The following is a 19,085-nucleotide window of genomic DNA, read 5'->3' on the forward strand; positions in this document are numbered from 1 at the left end:
TCGGCTCTCCATTTCGACACTCAAGCCTCGTGTACTGGGGCCTTTTCTGCATGCAGTTGTTTTCCACGCTCGAACAGGGGAACCAGTATATTTTAGTATACTTTAGGAAAACACCCATTCCGAAAACGACCGTTTTAGATTGGGAAATATATTTTTTCGACACTTGAGTGCCACACACTTTTCCGTAAAATCGCACTACTTTTGTATCGAAAGCTCCGACCGAGGCAGAGTCGCTGGAGGTCTAAGCCAGAATTTTCGGAAAGGAACTTTTACGGCAAGTTTCCAGTAGTTGAGGACCAGTGCGTAAAAACATGGAGTGGCGCGGAGGTAAACTCCTTCCTTTCCTCCCTTTTTCCTTGAGGACTCCTGAGATTCATGTAGCTGAATATTCATGTGTCAAACGTCCACACATCGGTAGAGACACACAGAGACAAGCATAATGAGAAAGAGATACAGAGAACTGCACTTGAAATAATTCAGGAACACTGTATCGATGATCTCATGTGTCATAGCGGTGTCCCTGGAACTGAATAAACAGAGACAGAAAATATGGAGGATACTAAGTGGAACTCCAGTCGCCTTACAGGATACAGACGACCAATTTCTTCTTGGTAGCTGTGGACTCCGCCAGCTCACATAACGTAAGATAGCTAATAGCGGTGGAAGCCGCAAATAGCTAGCAGTTGAACGGCAGAAAATGGAGTGACATACACGAAAGACCGTGGAGAACTGTTTGCGTAAAGTATTGGTTTGGAATTCCCTTCCCTAAAGGAGATCGTCAGCTGAGATCACTTTCTGCACGCGCCTGACCTCAACTGACGAATCCATTCCAGAGTTTCAGAATTTCCAGACTGGCAACGGCGTTCAAACAGTAGAGTCTCGTGGTTGCATTTGGACATGTACGTGTACATACATATATATAGACTCATTTAAATTACTCCGCATATGCACGCATGTATTTATGTATACAGATACAGAGTCTGCTGATATCCAGATAGGCAGAAGCCGATGCCGTCCAGTGAGGACGCACTGTGAACCGCGATACGAAACAGTATTTTACAGTGACTCACTAAAAACACGACAGAATGTTGCAGTATCCAGGATAGTCGCTGTGCGACCGTGACTTTCTCTCATTCGCTGTTCCAGAATATAAACCGCATTCTTTCCGCGTCATTCGAGGCAGATCCGAAGAAGGGATGCCCTTAGAAGAATGGAAGTTTTCTCAGCTACAGCGCACTGCATCCCAATTTCGTAGTGTGCGCGGAAACTGTCCTTTCGCCGTCGGATGTCGCGCATTTCCTCTTTTTAGAGAGTAATCAGAACCAAAGAGCTCCATTCCAACACACAACAAGCGGCAAATGTATGCGTGACGTCCACATATGCAAGTGCTTTTGCGTTCTGAAGTTTCGCTGCAGCATCACCTGAGAGTCGTACGGTAGTGAATTCCTAGCTGATGGAGCACAAACTCACAATCGAGAAGGCGTATGTCGATCCTGTCAATTCCCAGACACCTTCCGCCACGGAGCCACCCGAGAATGCGGTCTTGAGCATTCTAAAAACTCTTCGGCGGCACCCTTCAAAAAAAGTTTTCACTGGCATTGTTCCTTTTTCTCAGTGCGTCGAGAGATCAGTCTGTCGTCACACAAATCTTTCTATACAGTTTTGTGCAGATCTTTATGTTTGGAAAAGGATCGTCTTAAATGTAGCTCACTGCGTCACAAAGATTCCTAGAGTCTCGCCGAACTCGTGCGGACACTCTTTTTGCGTTGACGGCTAGAGGAATTCTACAGTGTGCATTTCTGAAAGCACGATATTTGCTGCATCCTGTATCCAGAACTTGGCACGCAAAGTGGTTTGCCGTCAAACAACTTCCTGACTGTTCAACGATTCAATTTAGACTCTTTTATTTCCAGGACGTCTGCCTCTTCCCTCAACGTCTTCCCCTCAAGCCCGTACGACGAGTCTGCAGCCCCAAATTCACCTTGGTAGCCTCCATGAAACGCACTTCTGTGCCCCGAAGGAAGATGGAATTTCAGCAGAAATTCTGCAAGGGGTCCTGTGTGCATCTCTGGAAACAGGCATTTGCCCATAGAATCATAAAAACACGCTTACGTGTACCTGTAAACATAGGCTGGGAGTTCTTTGTGAAAAAAGCTGAGATGGGGCTCCTGTAGGCGCACGGAAAAGCAAGCAAGGAAAGGGCTGCTAGTTCCATCCCCGTCAACCGTGTCGTGGCAGTTTCGAGGATCCACGGTTCGCGTTTCTACTGTGGCAAAGACTGAGAATATTTGGAAGCGGCCTTTCTCACGTTGGCGGCTCGTGACCCCTGACTAGCCCAAAGTTCTGCGTCGTCTGGTTTTCCGTCGTTTCATCGGGTCCGTCGAGATTCCTAATACCTTGTCGTCATTCTTTTTCTCGTGGCATGTTCTTCTTCACACCGTGACGTGACTCAGACCAGGAAGTGATGGAATTTCACGGTTGTACAGCAATCAAGGGATTCGAAGATAGAATTCATTTCCCCTCAGCTCTCGAACTAGACCTGTTTCCGGTCTGCTTCCCCTTTTCCGCAGAACGCGGGGACTCTCTGTTGAGCTTGTCCCTCTGACGTGATTGAGTTTGCCGGAACTTGAGCCGTGTCTGTTCCTTGCCCCACCATTGTCCCTTTTCTCTCCTGTTACCATCTGTTCTTTTGAACACAGCCACGTGCTCACTCTCAGAGGTTGAATAGCATGAGCAGCCCCGAGAGGAACAGTGTCTGGACGTGTATCACCTCTCTGGAAAGGTTTTCGTTTCTCTTGTTACTCCCGCAAAGCTGGCGATGCCCCACAGAGGTGGAGAAGGAGGACTCGACAAGGGTCAAGATATCCAGAATCCCGCATGCCTGTGTGTGTGTCGGATGAAACGAAGTCTACCTAAATCTTCACGAGTCTAACAAGATTACAAGATTTGCTGGAACGGAGTATAAAGCATTGAAAAATGTCTCGGACACTCGCGGAGTTTGAAAAGTAGGAAGTCCAGTAGAACTGCCCTGCGTGTTTTTCCATGCGCGAATGCACGTGTCGGTCTCCCTGTCACTCTGTGTTGGAGGGGAAAAGGGCGCATTCTTTCGGCTCTCGGTATTTTCTTCTTGTGACCTTCTGTTTGTCTTTTCGTGGCCACGATGTCACACCGGACCTACAAGAAGAAACTGCGGGGAGCAATGGACGACTTGAAAGAGCTTCTTCAGCTTGAGCAAGACTGCGTCGTTCTTCCAACGACGAGTTCCGAGGTGGAAACTTTCTACCCGAAAGTTGCGCGACTGTACGTCCGTTACATCGTGGTGACAAATGCCATCGAAGCCTGCCACGATAACATCGTCCATCCTCAAGAACGTGCGTTCGTGCGCAAAGTCCTGGAAACGCTGCTTGTGAGACTTCTTGAAATCAAGAAAATCGTCATCGCAACCAGTCCCAGGGACGGTTCGCCGCATCTTTTCATCGCTGACGTTCTGTCATATCTCGACGTTTCCCCCGAACAAGCGACCTTACGAATTCCCCGTTTCTTGAAAGATGATCCAGACGCAGCCGAGCAGTGGGACGTCAAAATGCAGAAACTCGAATACTGGGCAGCGACGCTCAGAGGTGTGTAGACTGCTAAGGCAATCGTGTCTACTTTCCACCAGAACGGCCCGGGAAAACGCAGACGTAAAAACAGAAAAGGGGGTCCACTTTCATCACCAGAACGGCCCCCGTATTCTACAAGCGGAACTAATGAACGCCATGCATCATTGTAACAGAAAATCATGAACCGCTTTCCCAGAACGATGCCACTCGCTTCTTGCCACTGGCCACCTACGTTCCTGCCCACTTGTCCGTGGTTCGTTGCAGGTTTGCACATCCACGAATGTAGATATGAAGAGGCGTATAGCGAACGATGAGGGACTTAAATTGGTGTCAGGAGTAGAATCGGCAAAGAGATGCGGGGGATAGACAGGGACAGTCGAGGAAACGAAATTCCGAAGATGAGATGCCTCCCGAGACATTGCTCCACCTGGGCACTTCGGGTTTAGCGCACTTCTTCTGTTCATGAGGTCCATGGCACTGAAGTATCATTGGTAACCCACGAAACGCAAACATGCCTACAGAGCTGAGAGGTTGGGGGTGTTTTTTATTGTTCAGTCGAGCGCAGGCAGTGCACTTGTGCTTGGTTCTTCTTCTGTTTCAATTTCGCGTTGCGTTCACAGACGAAAAGAGACTGGTGTTCGACGACTTGAAGAAACCGTTAAAGACACTTCATGAACTTACGAGAGAGGAAGCAAGGAACTGCATTCTGCGCCACGAGAGAGGGCGAGCAAGCATCCGTCGTCTGCTGCTTCTCGCGAATGTTTACAAAAGACAGGCGAGGGAAACGCATGAATTGAACGACGACGACGAAAGTCAGCCTTTCTTTTTCGCACATGCGAGTGCAGGATGATCTCAAAGTTCCCCCGAAGCCTTGTGATTGAGCTATGCGTTTCTAACTCGACTTGGACTCTGTAAACAACCAAAGATACATTCTTAGGGGTTACCATGCGTCACAACGCATGAGGACAGACAGGGTTACGTGCAGCGCAGTGTGGTATCCTCGATCACAACAAGTCTGGCATCTCTCTAAAGATAGGTCGAGTTCCGTCTGGCAGTGTCAACGTCTTGTGTGCGTTCCTGAGGCGATTCATTACTCTTCTTAATGATGTTTTTCTCCTTTCTTTGTTGAATGTAGAACATGGCGTCTCCTCATTCCTTGACATGTATGGATTACACGCAGCGCGATGGACGACTGCTTTCGGTTTTTCTTTCAAATGTTCCAGCTCCGCTGTTCCTTCCGAAGCCTGTTCTATCCACGGTAGACACCTCGTTTCTGGATACAGTGGTTTCGCTGTGTTCTTTTCCTGTTCCTGTTTCTCCTGCATCTTTTGATTTCGTGTGAAGATTCACTTTGCACGTTGTGGTGTTCAGCAAATGCGCTCAGGACATGGGAAGCAGCGAGTCGAATTCAGGCTGTGTGGAGGGCTTGGTCTTGCCGTCGCCGGGTCGAGAAGGAGAGAAGAACATCTCTGGTTTTCTGGGGCTTCGACTTCGTGGAGAGTGACAGTCAATCAACGGAGGAAAAGCGCCTTCTCAAGCAAGTGTTTGCGACGAGAAAACTCTTTCAAAAAGAAGCCGAAAAAAAGTACAACGCTTCCCTCGACACCGAGCTCGCGTGGTTGCGCAACAACGTTGGCTCCGAGTTAAAGGTATGCTACAGAAAGCCTAAATCCTACAGGGGTGGAATGGCAGCAGGGGCAGAAAGACGGATGCCCGCGTTTTAAAGACCTGAAACTCAGACCAGGAAATGAGCTTCCCTTTCCTGGTTGCTGCCTGAGAGTCATCGGGTTTGTGAAGGGGAGAAGAGTTCTTACACTTCATGTCGAAAGAACTCAAAGAACCAAATGCCCTGTGATCTACAGAGTCTAACGGGACATTAGACGGAATCTGCGATATATATATATATATATCTTTGGGTACCGTACATCAGCGTGAAAAAAGTCTGGTCTGTGTTCTTTTTAACCCGGGGAGAACGGCACGGAGAACGCGCGTCTTTCTTGGGTCGAAAGACTGGGGAATGTTCGTGATCTTGCTTTCCTTTTGTTGGATAGACCGCGGAGATGCTTCGCGGTTTTGATTCTCTCAATGCTTCGCGTTTGCATCCACGGGTTTCTAGAAGATCGGCTGAGGAGCTCAAGTGGGGGCTTCAATGCTGGCAGGAAATCCCTCATGTTCGTTCCGCTTGTTTCGAGCAGAAACGGACTCGCAGAGTCTCTCCCGGTTTCGTCGCTGTTTCCTCTGCACAGGCCCGAAAGTTTGAGGAAGGGCGAGATTGGATGCTCGAGTTTCGGCGACAAGTTGGGTCCTTCCCCACTTCTTTAGCCGATCGCACAAAAGATTACGACGGCATTCCGCCTCCCCCCCCCGACGGGCGTCCGTACAAAATCGGTTTACCAGGTGCCGACAAGAGGCCAGCAGCAAAAGCAAAGGCAAAAGCTCAGCCGGCAAAAAGTAAGAATCTGACGCCAGTTTGTCCTCCACATAAAAGAGATTTTGAAAAAGGTACGAATTTTGGTATTTGTGGAGGTAGTCGTCCTGTGAGAGCAGGTGTGAGTGCAGACATGAGATGGTAATTCTAATGTGAGTTGACAAGTTGAAGAAACACTTTCCAACCAAATTCAAGACATGTGCATTCTAACTAGTAATGACCCAACGAGAAATAACTACTAACAAACCGCCGGCGGTGGATGGAATTCCTTTCGAAAGTAAGGTTTTCAAAAAGGGCTAGGCACCACGATTCTCAGAGCGCTTACCATGGTCAGAAAAGCACGGTTTCTGTCGCCTTTTTGTCTCGGTCTTTTTTTCGCCAGAGCCGGAAGCGGGGAAAGAAAAGAAATCGACAGTTCCCGAGGTCGAAACTCCACCCCAAACGACGACGGACGAGTTGAGGGATTTGGCTACGGACTTCGAGAGAAACTGGATTGATTTTCAGAGTTCGCTAGATGCCGCGCAAGAGCCTGATCAGGCGATTATGCGGTCTCAGTTGCTTCCCCAAGTTGAACGCGAAGTTACGGCTGAGGTAGACGAGCTGCTAAAGCAGGAGTTGGTACGCCTGCGGCAGCGGTTTGACCTGGTAAAGGAAAAGCGCTCGAAGAGAAAGGGACAGAAGGGAGCGAAGAAAGCAAAGAAGGGAGAGAAGAACGCGAAAAAGGTCAAGTGCTGCAATGCGATGGACATCGCTGGGCCAGACGAAGACATTTTCCCTGATTTGGTCAAAGATGGAATTTTGAAGGCGATCGCACCCGCCAAACTCGAAGAATTCATCGGAAACTTCCCCGTCTGTGCCACCCCCACTGAAGAGTTTCTGCCGGCGCCGACGGCCTGGCAGATCAAACAGTTTCTTGTGGAACAAATTATTCTCCCTCTTGCCTCCACGCACATACGCGAAAGAACGCCCTTCCCCGCCAGGTCTCTCCTTCTTTATGGACCTCCAGGTATAGCCGCTGACAACGGAAGGGCATTCAATTGGGTACGCGCGACGGCATCTCCCTGTTTCAATTTGTTTCACGAATATGCAAGTGCGCTCAAACGTATGCGAATTTCCATAAAAAGCTTATACTATTAAGGTACACAGATAGACCTTTGTGTGCATGCGACTGGGACTCTTTGTTTCGGAAGCCAGATTCCCCGTGATAAAAACCATCAACAGAGCACCCGACCAACTGACTGTGAACGAACACAAACGTGCCCTTCTTCTAAATAAACAAACAAACCTACATAGATATGTGAATTTAAATCTGTACGGTGAGGTAAACGTGATGGACTGTTTCGCCGAGTGCTCCGTGACATGCTTTGTTTTTCAGGATCGGGGAAGTCTCTGGTCGCTCGCATTATTGCGACAGAAGCGGGAGCGATGTTTTACGATATCTCGCCGCACGTGATTGAGAATCTCTACAAACAGCAAAAGACTGGCACTTCCTTGATGATTCACAGAACGTTTCTCTCTGCACAGCAGCATGCACCAGCGGTGATTTACATCGATAATGTTGACCAAGTGTTCATGCCGAAGAAGGGCGGGAAAAAGAAAGGAAATGGGGGCGAAAGCCAATTGCAGTCAACCGCGTGGAGGATCAGAGATCAACTCAAGGCGCATCTAAACTTAGTAAGGTGCATACTCATGTTCAAATGAATCCATCGATCTAGAAAGATGCCCTCTAATTTGCGCCGACATGACCTTCGTACTCGTGTGTCTCATGGCTGTCACATCTCTGTTAGTGTAAATCTGCGCCTCTGCCACCGCCGAAATTTCCTGCATACCTCAAACCCAGAAACAGTTTATCTAATGAGCCGTTTCCGCGTTCCCGAAACTCCATGTACAGCCCAAACGTGATTCCCCTTGAGCATACACATATATGTGTGTATATATTTATTTGCATGTAACGGTGCAGAAGATCTGCGATTCTACATGGTGACAAATACTGAGCTCTAGAACGTTTTTGTCCGCATTTTCAGGTAAGGAAGGCCGGAGGCCCCCTAAGTAACTCGGATCGTCTTCTTATCATTGGGTGCACCTCTCGACCGTTTGCAGACCGGCTGGATCAGAAGGGCATGTCTGATTTCTTCGATCACAAACTCTGGCTAAACTTCCCCAACTACGACACGCGAAAAATGATATGGGAGAATCTCCTTCAGAAAAAGCACGCGAGGATTGAGACGCTGGCGCTCGCGAACCTCTCGACGTTGGCGGAGGTGGGAACCCCCAAGCAGTTTTGCACACGCGGGTTCTCGACGCATGCACGAAAAAAGAAATTCAAAAATGCAGACACGAAATTCGTCGAACGTCACACAACCAAGTACAGATAGATCCATAAAAGTCAACATCTCTGCATAGCGCTGCAGCGTGGGAACACAGTGACAGAGTCAAACCTCAAATACTGAAGCCTACCCAATTATATGCAAGACGCAGAGAGGCAAGTCGACGTGGATTACGTCCACCCTTTTGTAGATGTAAGCTTCGTCTGCTGGATGCAAAAACGCCTATGTGTGGATCTCAGAAGTGCTCTTCGGCAGTATCGAGCTCGCGGTCGCTGTCGAATGTATCAAACTCCCGCTACTTCGGCTGTTCGCCGCGTTCGGTGTACTACCCCAGTGTAGTTTTTAAGATAGCTAAAGAGTGCTGGTGTTGGATATCAGTGACTTGCGGCAGTATGGTATTCCCCTTTTCTTTCTGAACACACCACAACGCCCCCGTCCCGCCTGTCTTCTTTTCTTGCGTTTTTCTCAGATAAGCGAAGGCTACTCCAGCGGCGCACTGGAAGCTGCTGTCGATCACGTTTTCGTAGATCAGCGAATCGCACGCCTTGTGGACGAGCCTGTTCATCCCACAGAACTGATCGGGGTTCTCTCGCGACTTCCGTACTGCTGGCCAGAAGACTGGCTTCAGTTTCGGGAATTTGACTTCGTTGCCACGGGGGAAAAGGCACGCGTCGCCGCGAGAAAGGCCAAAGCTGAAGCAGAAAAAGCAGCTGCAGAGAAAGCGAACAGAAACAGAAAGTAACTGTGCGACTCTAGGAATGCCCCCTGCGTGGAAACTCCATGAAAGTGAGCGTAGAGTCACACACCGTTCCTAAAATACAGGGATACTCCAGAAGAAGCTGTTCAGGAACGAGCTGCCCTTGAAACCGAAGGACAACTCGTGGCAGAACAGAAACGCTCTGAAGGTGAAAGAGTGGCAAAACCACGCATGGGATGCGAAACGAATCGGAACACGGCAAAAGATAAAGAGCGACAGTCCAACTGGACATTTAGTGCCTACTCTCTAGGGAACGCGTAAAAAGCGTGCTTCTTGTTATTAAGCAGGTACCAGGCCCACAAGATCGCGATTCGTGTATTCCCTACGGAAGAAAAGACATCAGGCGATTGCCGAGAGAGTATTAGGATAGTTGCACGGCTACGTGACGGTATAAATTTTCACCCACCTATAGGAAACATGGCGGTAGATACTTTATCACATGTGTACGTTGAAAGATAATAAAGATTGCTTCGGCGTTGGAAAGCCTAGTCACAGGAGAGAAGCGAGGGGAAATCCGTACCCACGTTCTGCTTGTGTCATGGCATATATGGTGATACACTCTGAGGTTTCGGAGAATTTTTAGATCCGACAGGCCTCTCACAGACAAGGACGAGGAACCGCGAAGCGTTTGGGAAAGAAAACTGATCGAAACGCCTCTTCGATGGCCGGACAAACACTTCTGACACTGAGTGGAATAACCCAAACCGGGAAGTCTGTGCGCATTCCGGAGGCAGCGGCCTGTGAGTCGGAGCGGTGACAGTGAAGAAAAAAGGACCTCTACGCTTCTTCACTCTCCCACTCGACGGGAGCATTCTCTAGGCAGACCTTAAATCATGGTTTACTTTTTTATCAAGCCGCATAAGCAAGCATCAGAAGTGAACGCGTGACACAAAGACATTCCTCACACTTTCCCTGTTTCCTCTACTTTTGTTCCAACACCTTATCCGCTTATCCTTCAACCGCGCCCTGAAAGCGTCACATGCCAGTGTCTTAAGACATCCAGGTAGTTCCACGTCAGCAGCACGATACATACGCACTTCCTCTGAACGCAGCCTCTGTCAAGACTATCGCTACTTGCATCGCCGCAGACCGGCGAGCTGCCGCAACGTGGACATTTTTCGCTTTTCGATGTGCTGTAGAGAAGCTCTTGTCTTCCGAGACACCCGTCTCCGAGGCAACACCCGTGAGCTGACAACGGGAACGAAACTCGGTGCGGCATCTAGCTTTCTGTTGTCCGGTTTTCCAGTCGTGCTCTTTCCAAAGAACCTTTGTCTCAGTTGTTTCGGTCGAAGGAGTGACCCCCTTCTCTCGCGCCTCAATCTCCCGCACACACTAGCACTTTACTCGGTTTTCTTGGAAAACATGATATTCTGTGTCTGATTCGTACCGAACCGTGACTGGGGAAGGCCGTGCGTATTCTGAGCCTCCGAATCTCTGTCTTACCAGTCACCCTGCGGCTTCCGATTGACCGTCTTTGCGAGACGGGGCGAAAAACGCCGCACCGCGCAGATCTGTTTATTTCCTTGTGCTTTGCCGAGCCTCGAGAAAAGGAAACACTTGGATACCGATGCAGCGCGCACACAGAACGACAGGGTGGGGGGATTGTCTTTGCGCTCTGGGGGTGTTTGCTCGGCCGCTGCGGTCTTCCGCATGTAGAGGAGCGAGAAAAGGAAGACGACGGCTGGCAATGAGCAGGCTTTCTGCGTTTTTGGTTTTCTTTTCCTCACACAGTCTGCCTTTTTTGTCTGCTCTTCACTTGTTTCTTGGACGCCATTTCCAGTAGTCGTTCTTCCACTGTCCCCCGGTGGAATCGGCGCGCGGTTTCCTGCGAACGCGCTTTCTTTGAAGAACTTTCTGCTTTCCCTGCTTGCCGAGCTTCCGCAGAGGAAACCAAGATGGTGGTACGTCACTTGTCTTTGAGAAGAAAATACGGAGGAAAGGGCTCCGGTGTCGCCACCCTCGACTATCCCGGCAAGAAACGCGGTGTTTTCCTCTTTTCATCTCGCACCGAAAGTGCTCCATAGGGCAAAAACTCGGTTTTCTCTCGACAGTTCAAGAGGAAGACAAAAAGCCAAGTCTGCCTGCTAACTCGTGTACCGAAGAGAGTATGCTGCGAGTCAGAGAAACAACTGTCCTTCGTTTTTGGTTTGAAAAGTTGTCTTTCCTTTCGGGAAACCATCCCGACAGTGCTCAAATGAGTGTGTGTGTGTACGTGCATGCTGAAAATACACGTTTTCGGCGTGACGCACAAAACTTTGGAAAAGTGACCGAGACCACTGCCCAAGTTGCGTGGACGCAAAATTCTCGTGTCACTCTAGGCGTGCTGCGCGAGAGTCATTCTTCGCCCTCTCCCGTTGTCGTCTTCATGTTCTCCATGACGTTTGTTTCTCCTTCCTCGTGATTTACGTTCTGTGAATAGACGCGTTTGTGGCTTCGCCCCCCAAGACTCAGCACGGACTCTCGAACCGTTAAGCAGCCTCTGTTTCGTCCTCGGTCTTTCAGTCACTGCGAAGCATCTCTCGCCTCGCGAGAAACTCTTTTGTCACGGTGTGTTGTCTTGCCCCGAGTTGCCTCAAAAATGTTGCGTGCTTCCAAGGCCTCAAGAAACTTGCGGGTGTTCACACTCACGTTTCCCCGTCTCGTCGGTCTCACTCTCTCTGTCCCCGTCGTCTGTGTGCGCGTTGCCAGCGTTCTTTTTCGTCATTCTCGTTTTTTCCTCTCCAGCGCCCATCTCACTTTGCAGGACTGTGTGCAGGTTTCGGTGTGTCTGTCCTGGCGTCAACAGGCGCCCCGTCGGCGCTGACGAGACTCGACGTTTCTGCATTTCGACAGTTCTTTCTTCTGTCTTGTCTTTTTCCAGGGAACAAACGCTCCTTCTGCGCAGGCGTCTTCTGCCCAACACGTTGGCGGCGCTCGCACCTCCGTGCCTCGGTAAGGAAAAGGTTTCCGTCTCCTCTTTGTCTCCCTTTTCCAGACTTCTCTTCTTCACTGGGTGTTCCTCTGAAGTTCCTCTGCTTTCGCATCCGTGCAAGCAAGTGCTCGATTTCCTTTCGAACGTCTCCGACCGCAGTTCCCTCCCGCTCTGGACATTTTTCTGCGGCCGTGGAGATCTCGGGTTTCTTGCCGTTGACGGCGTCGGTAGACAAAGACACTTGCCACCGTAGGATTTCTGTCTGCGCTTCTTTTGCACTTTTTTCAGGCGGAGAGTCACGGCTGGGGGTGGCGCGTCGAGCGCAGCTGGCCAGCGCTCTAGGGGAGTGCCTGCGTCCTCCCAGGGTATCTTGCGTTTCTACACTGACGACACTCCAGGTCTAAAGATGTAAGCAAGCTTCAAAGAACGCGTGTAGAACGCAAGAGAGGACAACGCGTTCTCACTTCAATAGTCGGAGGCCTGCGCCTGTGTTCGTAGCCTTCACGATGCTGCCATGGTGAGCACGCAGAGACACTCACATCCAGAGATGCACCTTCTGGGTGCGCGTCTGATGACCTTCTGCCTCTTTCTGTCGCTTTGTTGCTGCAGCGGACCCCAGACGGTTCTGATCCTCACTCTCTGCTTCATGGCCTCTGTCGTTCTCCTCCACATCGTCGGCAAGGTTCATCAGACGTACGGCGGAGAGAACTAGAGGAGCAGAGCTCGAAGTTGGAGCTCGTTCAGATCTTTGCTGCGTCTGCCGCGTCTTAGCAGTTGCTATGCTCCCTGCATGCGTAGATGGCAACTCTGTCGCTGTGACAGCGGACGCCGAGCAACCCAGATGGGGAGGAGAGGCGGGAGCCGTTTTTATTGCAGAGGAGAAAGCACTGGACAGACGGCGGAGCGACGAAGAGTGTCTGTGGAAAGTTGCGCTTTCTGGGGGAGAATCAGACGACCTCGATGAACAGGCTCAAGTGCCCTTCCGGTCAACAGTTGATGCTCAGTCTTCGAACGCGAAAAACGGATCTAGTGGAGAACGGGATTGCACTCCTGAAAATGTCTTTTGCTCCTGCGAGACAAAACGCGATCTGAAGCTCCGCAGACGTCTCCGGCGCGGACACTCTGTGTCTTCGGCGTTTCAAAAGAAACGCGAGAATCTCCCACTCGATATACTATTTATATACATATATATAAGGGGATAAACAAGTCAATTGAAGCACGGGTCTTCGCTAACACACGGTCAAGTCTGTGCACAAGAGAAAGATGTACCTATTCTCCGACGCAGCTGTGTATGATTATATATCTTCACATACACATGTAGAGAGTTCTGCGAGATACAGACGCGCAGCAGCGCGAAAACGTAAAATGTCTTCCCTCCCTGTGAACGTACGCATTCGCACAAGAAGATGGACGCTTTTATAGTCCAACGGGGCCATATATAGCACGGTCATATATATATATATATATATATGTTGTGTGTGTAGTTGTGCGAGACATATACATGTAGCCGCCCCAAAACGAAGAAATCTTCAGTCTCTCATTGTACATGCATGCAGCTGAGTAGTAGGCGTCCGGGGGACTGACAGAGGAGCTCTCATTGTAAAACAGGTCTAAGCTGCCTTTCTTGCTCTCAAGAGTGGCAAGGAGTTGTTAACGTTGTCTCACGCTTCTTTCTACAAATTTCATCGGGCTGAACTGCGTTGCACTCTCTACTATATCTGCTACGCCGTTGAATGCTTTGACTAGAGTGTTCTTCCAGTGAGCGGGACGCATGATTCTTCCAAAGATGTTCCCTGATTTGCAGTGACAGTCGTTAGTGGTGTTTCTTTCACGGGGCGTACACGCGAACTTCTATTTGGCAGGTCGTTTCGCCTGCACGCATTTTCGGCTCTCTTTGGGGAGCCCAATTGTCTACCGGATTCACAGATCTGTTTGCTGCTTTGCTAGAGGAAATACCAGCTGCCTGTAGCATATTCGCTAAACGCATGGCGGGCCTCCTAGACTTTCGTGCGGTTGCATTGATGACTACTGGTGGCAACTCAAGCACGCACCATCCGACTGGCAGTGTTCTTGATTCGCTGGAGATGCGTGCATTCGAGAGTGTTTGACTCCTCTGTTGTAAACCGTGGTTTGGCACAGAAAAAACTTTCTTCACGCTTGCAGCAGTGTGTCCGGTGTGCAATGCGAAGTGTGAGGCCCTGTGACGCCCAGGATTTATCTACACTTGTCTATCGACGCAGCTACCCAGCGCTTCGAACATCTACGTTTTTTCGCGAGCGCGTTCAATTGCATTTCGTCAGAAGCGACGCCTGGCTGGGGTGACGGCAGAAAAACAGCAGTTGTCGGGAAGCGAGGGCGGGCGGCGCGCACGGTCACTTGCTGAGACAGCCGCCGGTGGCAGGTTGTGTCAGAACTAATGTTTTCGCTTGAAATTCATAGAACACGCGCTGGAAGAAGCAGAGGGGTGGCCGTTCAACTTTAGACATCAAGAGATGATGGACAATGGAAGAACGGCGTTTGCGACCGCCCCTTGCCCCCCCCCTATGAACTGCTTGTTGCGCCTTCATGGAATCACACAATCACAAATAACAGACGGTTTCGGATCTTCGGTTCATCCTGGCGGTTCGCCCACTTGCTCCTCTTCTTCTTGCAATCACTTCTTCTCGTCTTTCTCGCCGTTCTTGTCTTCTTGGTCTACCTTCTTGAGTGTTTTGTAATAGCGCATCCAAGGCTCGTACATTTCATCTGGGACCTCGACTTCCAACTTGACCAGCTAGAAACGCAACAACACAATCTTGCGGACATGCATGCAAAGTCATGTGTCTCGCGAGCGCGCGTCCTGAGCCTCGAGAAACGACCTCATTCTTCTTTTGCCAATCAGTCTGTTACATCTGCACGCGAAGCCTGCCTGTTTCTGTGAAACTCCACGAACCAGTCACGCCGTGACAGGAGACCTCGAGTTTTTGCCAGTTAAACGGTTCTTCCCCGAATGTGTTCAGATTCAAGATCCATCCTTTCTTTCTTACCTTTGTGACGAATTTCTCATCGGCCGTGGTTAGGCGAACGTCCACAGGCTTCGAGTAACACTCGGGCAGAAACGGCATGTACGCTTTGCACTTGCACGTGCTGTCGGGGGAAGAATCGACTTCTTCCGACAATCTGGACGCGTCACAGAAACCACAAACGGTTCTACTAGACCCTGTTGCGTGTTTCTTCGGAGACACAGGTCGATGCATGAAGATCCTTTTCCTCTTGTCAAGTCCACAGATGCGCAGAAATCCATTTTGGCAAGCTCTGCGCTCGCCAAACCACGGTCATCTACGACCAGCAACACAAAGCCACGCTACCCCCTTTGGAGTGCTCTCACAAACCCTGTGGTAAACACCGCCACAGAGCACCTCTTCAACAAACCACCTGGACGCATCCCATACGTCAACAACCATATATGTATATATATATGTGTATACATGCATTTACATTTTTAGGGTAGACTGGATGCACCCTGATAGAAGGGGTTCAGGGGATAGTGGCGAGTTGGAAAAAAACTGGGCGGAGGTGCCCTCCTTTGAGACTGGACTTTCGACGAGGCTCCTCGTCAATGCCTCTGTGCGGCGATCCTCACCTCTTGCAGTTTTGCCCCTGGATCACGCACAGAAGACGGTTCGTGTTCGGATTCTCCTCAGGCTTGCAAATCGTTCCGACCCTGCAAATAAGCATTCACAGATCGACGGTCGATTGTTCGGCGCCCTCCTAAGCGCTTGCTTCTCGCGTACCATACATACACATCTGCAGTCTACAGATATATATATATATATATAATTATATATATATATATATAAAATAGGAATTTGGATATGAATGGTGGATCGACTTCACGCGCCACTGCAGAGTTGGAGTTTTGCCCGAAGAACAGCAGGTTGTAGGAATCCGCGCTTTGCTGGTTGGGTAGCGTGTCATCACGAAATGCACTCGAATTCCTGCACGCGCAGATTTCGTTCACTGTCTCTGTCCGAGTCTCGCCACTACATGATTGTATCGATCTACGTGGTTTTTTTACCGGATTGTTAGCGCCTTACCAGAGTTTTCCGTAGATGAATTCTTGTTCGTCAGACTGGATTTTGAGCATCGTCACGGGGTCTTTGGGAGGAAAGTAGGCGCTAAAGATGCGTTTGCCGTTCTCGACCCGCATGTGGAGGGGCGCCTCTACTCGGCTGCCTGTAAAACAAACCGTTCCATCCGTTCGATTCCTTTTTCTTCTCGCACATCCCGTCCCCTCCTCACCGACTCACCGCCACTCCAGTTCTGTCACCGGAAGCAGCCGCGACCCTCAGTCACCCATTCGGACGAGAGCAGTCTCGCAACAAAGTAACTTGTCTCCAATCTTTCTCAACTCCCTACCTGGCCTCCCCCGTCACACATCTGGGCATGCACATACACATCCACACAGACATACTTAAACGCCACTGTGTGCAGAGATACATGTAGATGCATCAGGATTATACACACCTACATCTACATATATATAAATATATACATATACATATGTACGTATATTTGAGGACGTTTAGAGACAGGTGCATTGGCGAGTATTAGGGTGTCAAAGGAGCACAAGACCTTGTCGGAAAAGAACGAGGAGTAATCGAGAAACGCACGGCAGGTTCACCGAGAGAGGTGGACCCAGCATGCGGAGACAAAGAAAATCTGAAGACAGTCCGATTCTTCAGGTTTTCACGGGCGTTTTGTTCTTGTTGCCACGGCGAAGTTGAAACCTCCGGCCATCTGTTTCCTGCATTATCGTATTTATCGGTTGTTCTCCATCTTCCTTACGCCCTCACGGCGTTGTTTCCTGGATATCTCAACGGCGTTTTCTCCTCTGCATATTCCATGGTTTCCACGAACCACGCTTTTTCTCCAGCGTTGTGTGTGTACTGCCTTCGACTTCTTCTCCCCAACGTTTCCCGTCCTTCGTCTCTCTCTCTTCCGCCGACACCTTCTCTCGACTTTCGCTTTTCCTACCCTTTGTCTTGCGCTGGAGTCCGTCGTTGTCGACGACAAAAATGCGGCAGTAGCCGACAAAGGGGAGGAGATCCTGGTCCTCGACCTTGCTGACGAGTTCCATCTTGTCGAGGGGAATTTAAATTACGGTAGGTAAGGGAAAATGCACAAGAACGGCGAAAATAAAATGAAGCTGTCGGCTGGCAAGCAGCGGGTGCTCCTCACCGCAGGGCGCCAAGCCGAAGAGAGTGGCAGACAGGCGAAACGAGGGAATGAACTAAGGCACTTTCTGTTTGCGAGCTGGAAAGACCCGTTTGTCTTTCAATCGAGGATTCGAGAAGTGCCACGAGGAAATCGAATTGGAACTCACAAAGGGACGGAAAGAAGTCCAAGTTTACGGCTTACTTGCGCCGGCCACTGGTGTGTGTGTGTGTGTGTGTGTGTCGGTGTGTGTGTATCTGGTTGTGTTGGAACCTCGAGATTTTTATGAATCCTGCCGGGGAAAAAGCGAATCCGCTCGGACTTTCTAGCGAACATGCGAAAGGAATGATACCGGTAGAGTTTTCAAGTTCTGCAGAAAAGTCAAGGGAGAAGCAAGAGAGACGCAACCCCCTAGCCTCGAAAAGTGCTCCTTCTGCGACACGATCGGCGACTCTCCACTGAAAACGACCGACGAAGGAAGAACCCTGCAGTGCCCCTTCGTAACTTCCCTACACGGTTTGCTCATTATGCTTGGCCTCCTTGTATGACTGGCATGCGTCTTCGTCATATAATCACGAATCAAAGACGCTTGCCACCGGAAATTCATCAAGCAAGCAGCCATCCGAACCACGGAGGAGTCTCTGCCCTGCACTGTATCGGCTGTGGAGGACCCTGCTGGATGTTCCTTTATTTCGATTTGGAAATGCATTCTCTCTCTCCCCTCACCAAGCTGGAAATTCCTATCGCGAGATCGAACAGAGAGGAATCGCGAGCGCGAGTAAACAGACTCGGGCGGTCCGCGACGACAACGAGGGAACGCACTCCGCTGGCACCTGAACGGCCGACGTGGAACCGAGTCTGAGTGGACGAGGAAACGCGGATCCCCCTTGGCAAACACTCTACGCAGGACGACATTTGTAGTGCGGTGCATCTCTGAAGTATCGGAAAAGCGTCTGAAAGGGTGCGCTCCCGTCTGACTATCGATATCCTGAGTGCCTACCCCGTCCGTGCCCCCCCGTTTCCCTCTCACTCGCGATTTCCTCTCAGCTTTTCGAGTCGCAATCTCGCGATAGGATTCTCCAGCATGCAGAGAGTAGGAGTGCATTTGTCGTTCGAGAAAAAGGAGAAAGCCCCAGCCTGTGACACGGGAGGGTCCTTCTCGAACCGGCGCGTCCATCCCTCCCGCGATGGGGTTGTCGTTGAACTGTTGGAAATCAAATGCACTTTCTGCTCTTTTGCTGACGAACGTTTTGCCCAGTGTGTAGGGAGAGGTGGAGACAGAAGTGAAAACCTGCTTCTTCCCTCCGCCTATACTAGGCGGCTGGCTTGCTGTGCTGGTTCCGCGGTCAGGAGTCTTCCTTGCAGCTAACAGCGTGTGCGAAGGACGAAAAAAAGACGCTGAGTAGAAACAATTGCCGACACACTAGGTAAAACAAAAAGGTTCTGTCTTCTGTGAATACCGTGATATTTGTACAGCTTGTATAAAAATGTTGGTTTTTCAAACATACGCTGGATACCCTTATATAGTTAATGCACCTCTTGAGCAAGTCGTGGTGTCTCCAGGGGGGCGCGACGAGTTCTGCTCAAGATTCGCCTGTTACTGAGTACGACTCACGCGTAGGATGATGTACTTTTCCTTGATGTGCGGGCAAAGCTTCAGCACTCCTCTGCTACAAGAAACGAAAACTCCGTCGTGGCAGCTGCAGAGAAAAAGCTCTGCGGCATTTCGCCGCGACCCTCCACCGTCCGAGAGAGCCTCATCTGTTTAGGGTGTAGGTCAGATTCTGAGACTTTGAATTTTGCCTGACGGCGAGGAGAGTTTTCCATACAGAACAATATGTAGACAGATATATGCAGATCTCTA

The 19,085-nt window shown here is 50.0% G+C and overlaps 3 protein-coding genes across 3 annotated transcripts; 2 read left to right on the plus strand and 1 right to left on the minus strand.

Moving 5' to 3' along the window:
* Positions 1-3,160: 3,160 nt before the first annotated feature.
* Positions 3,161-9,099, plus strand: TGME49_211050 (ATPase, AAA family protein; the record flags this gene model as incomplete). The annotated part of the gene is made up of 7 exons (XM_002371209.1): positions 3,161-3,620; positions 4,974-5,251; positions 5,849-6,053; positions 6,413-7,036; positions 7,406-7,704; positions 8,055-8,291; positions 8,827-9,099. The coding sequence occupies 7 exons, from the start codon at positions 3,161-3,163 to the stop codon at positions 9,097-9,099; spliced, it is 2,376 nt and encodes a 791-aa protein (XP_002371250.1).
* Positions 9,100-10,800: 1,701 nt separating this feature from the next.
* Positions 10,801-13,011, plus strand: TGME49_211040 (Sec61beta family protein). Its single transcript, XM_002371208.2, has 4 exons — positions 10,801-11,015; positions 11,975-12,045; positions 12,314-12,433; positions 12,635-13,011. The coding sequence occupies exons 1-4, from the start codon at positions 11,010-11,012 to the stop codon at positions 12,735-12,737; spliced, it is 300 nt and encodes a 99-aa protein (XP_002371249.1). The 5' UTR covers positions 10,801-11,009; the 3' UTR covers positions 12,738-13,011.
* Positions 13,012-14,032: 1,021 nt separating this feature from the next.
* TGME49_211030 (hypothetical protein) lies at positions 14,033-17,731 on the minus strand. The gene is made up of 5 exons (XM_002371207.2): positions 17,042-17,731; positions 16,102-16,240; positions 15,648-15,728; positions 15,052-15,184; positions 14,033-14,798 (listed from the first exon to the last, which is right to left on the minus strand). Exons 1-5 carry the CDS (start codon positions 17,142-17,144, stop codon positions 14,679-14,681), a joined length of 576 nt encoding a protein of 191 aa, XP_002371248.1. The 5' UTR covers positions 17,145-17,731; the 3' UTR covers positions 14,033-14,678.
* Between the last annotated feature and the right edge of the window lie 1,354 nt (positions 17,732-19,085).

This window comes from Toxoplasma gondii, chromosome IV, assembly GCF_000006565.2.
Source record: "Toxoplasma gondii ME49 chromosome IV, whole genome shotgun sequence".
Classification (NCBI taxonomy): domain Eukaryota; phylum Apicomplexa; class Conoidasida; order Eucoccidiorida; family Sarcocystidae; genus Toxoplasma; species Toxoplasma gondii.